This window comes from Triticum aestivum, chromosome 6B (genome assembly GCF_018294505.1).
Source record: "Triticum aestivum cultivar Chinese Spring chromosome 6B, IWGSC CS RefSeq v2.1, whole genome shotgun sequence".
NCBI lineage: Eukaryota > Viridiplantae > Streptophyta > Magnoliopsida > Poales > Poaceae > Triticum > Triticum aestivum.
The window spans coordinates 700959020-700961708 of NC_057810.1; the positions used below are offsets into that span (position 1 = coordinate 700959020).

Sequence of the window (2689 nt, forward strand, 5' to 3'; positions counted from 1 at the left end):
GGCAGGAAAAAAAAGGGCTGACTTTACTGGGCCATAGGGCGCGCGGCCCATATACGAAAATCCTCACAAATCGTTTTTTCTTTGCTAACAGACGGAGTATGATTCCCTAAAAAAAATTAGACGGAGAATGAAAGTTTAGTACCACATCGGATAGAAACAAAAAAATCTTTTAGCAATGAACGAATGAAAAAAATCGGAGAAACGTCCCTTGCTTTATTAGTAGATCTATATATATAGATATAGATATAGATATAGATAGATACATATGTACTCCCTCCGTCCGGAAATACTCGAACAAGTATTTCCGGACAGAAGAAGTAGTTATGTTTTAGTGTTAGATACATCCGTATCTAGACAAATTTAACACAAGAATTTTAGGACGGAGGGGAGTAATGTAGTACTAATGACTGCGATTCCCTGTCATTTAACCGGAATCCTCTGCTTCAAGTAGTAGAATCATCATCGTCTTAACAGTCATCATTCTCCAATGGATAATTTGGCCATAGTCGTGGCACTGGTTGTCGCCGCCTCGTCCATTGCCATCCACCTCCTCAGCAGGGCCAAGAAAAGACGGCCGGCCAACCTGCCCCCGGGCTCCCTCGGCCTGCCGGTGATTGGCCAGAGCCTCGGCCTCCTCCGGGCCATGCGCGGCGGCGACGGCGGCAGCCGGTGGGCACAGAACCGGATCGACAGGTACGGGCCCGTGTCGAAGCTGTCGCTGTTCGGCACGCCGACGGTGCTCCTGGCCGGACCGGCGGCCAACAAGTTTTTGTTCTTCAGCAGCGCGCTCTCGACGCGGCAGCCCCGGTCCGTGCAGCGGATACTCGGAGAGAACAGCATCCTGGACCTCCATGGCGCCGACCACCGGCGCGTCCGCGGCGCTCTGCTCGAGTTCCTCAGGCCGGACATGCTCAAGATGTACGTGGGCGGGATCGACGCCGAGGTGCGGCGCCACGTCGAGGAGAACTGGGCCGGCCGCGGGACCGTGACGGTGCTGCCGCTGATGAAGCGGCTGACGTTCGACATCATCTCCGCGCTGCTCTTCGGCCTCAGGAGGGGCGCCGTGGGGGACGCGCTGGCCGGCGACTTCGTGCACATGATGAAGGGCATGTGGGCCATCCCGGTGAACCTGCCGTTCACGGCGTTCAGCCGGAGCCTCAAGGCCAGCGGCAGAGCCCGTCGGGTGCTGGCGGAGATCACGCGGGAGAAGAAGGCCAGCCGGTGCCAGCCGGAGCACAGCAGGGCGCCGCGGAGCAACGACCTCATAACCTGCCTGCTCGGCCTGACGGACAACCATGGCGAGCGGTTGCTGAGCGACGAGGAGATCGTGGACAACGCCATGGTCGCCCTCATCGCCGGCCACGACACGTCGTCCATCCTGATGACCTTCATGGTCCGCCACCTCGCCAACGATGATGCCACCCTCGCCGCCATGGTCCAAGGCAAGTGGCCAATGAATCAATTACTCCAATGTGCAGGTGCGTCCGTGTACGCCATGGCCATGACGTGTGTTTGGTGATACAGAGCATGACGAGATCGCCATCATTACCGGAATAGGGCTCTACGCCGACAGCCAAATATATACCGACGGCTGCCGTCGGCCTAGTCCGAGCTATGCCGACAGCTAACTCCTGGCCGTCGACGTACAATGGCCGTCGGGCTATTCGCATCTACGCCGACAGCAGCCGTCGGCATATATAGCCCGTCGGCTTATTCCAGACTACGCCTACAGCTGCCGTCGGCATATATAGGCCGTCGGCATAGATGCGGCCCCGCTGAAAACTGTCATCACGGCCGGCTAACGACGTCAAATCTATGCCGACGGCCGTGACGGTGGCCGTCGGCATAGATACAGATGACACGTCACCGATCCAGAGCGCACCGACCAGGAGCTATGCCGACGAAAGGTCGGCATAGCCGACACGTCATCGATCCGCGGCGCTGTCCATCTGCCCTGGCCGCACCTATGCCGGCGGCTTTGCCGTCGGCATAGTTTTTTTTTCTTTTTTTTTCCTTTTTTTCATATAGTATTATTATTATTATTAAGCATACAATATGTGTTAATAAGCATACCTATAGATTGTGTTAATAAGCATATAGTATGTGTTAATAATCATATATATAGTTTTTTTCTTTTTCTTCACTGTTTTCTTTATTATTTTTATTTAACTAACTTACATACAGTATGTGTTAATAAGCATACATACATTATTTTTCGGTTCTGCACAAAGCGTTGTGACCCCCCTCACGAACGGTGCCGCCGCCAGCCGGCAACTGGAATGGGGAACAGCCGCATCGGGTCTATACGAAGGGGACTTTGCTCCAAGTGTTTATATATATCGGATGACCTACCACAACCGGATGGTGTTATGGCATGTCCGAAGAGGCGGCACGCATCTCCGGGGTGTGGCCCCGTCACGGACGGCACCGCCGCCGGCACCTGGAGGGGGGGGAACGGACGCGTCTGGTCTACATGGAGTGGATTTAGCTGTGGGTTTGGCCCGGATGTTGCTCCCCGGTGTCCCTCTGGGCCGACCAGACACAACCGGGTGGAGAGATCCACTGGTCAAAGCCCGTCCGTGCAAAGTCAAAGGGCTAGATCCCGTGGTCAACCGCTCCAGGGTTAGGCGGGACGGGGGCCCTGGGGGGTAGCAATGCCACCGGAGCATCGTACCGGGCCCTCATACAT

The 2689-nt window shown here is 55.5% G+C and overlaps 1 protein-coding gene across 1 annotated transcript in view; it reads left to right on the forward strand.

Annotated features, from left to right (window-relative positions):
- The first annotated feature begins 487 nt into the window (after positions 1-487).
- LOC123139670 (cytochrome P450 716B1-like) overlaps positions 488-2689 on the forward strand; it is a 10307-nt gene continuing 8105 nt past the window's right edge. The window contains exons 1-2 of the mRNA XM_044559404.1: positions 488-1442; positions 1525-1538. Of these exons, the coding sequence (XP_044415339.1) occupies positions 488-1442; positions 1525-1538 (969 nt within the window). The remainder of the gene's footprint in view (positions 1443-1524; positions 1539-2689) is intronic.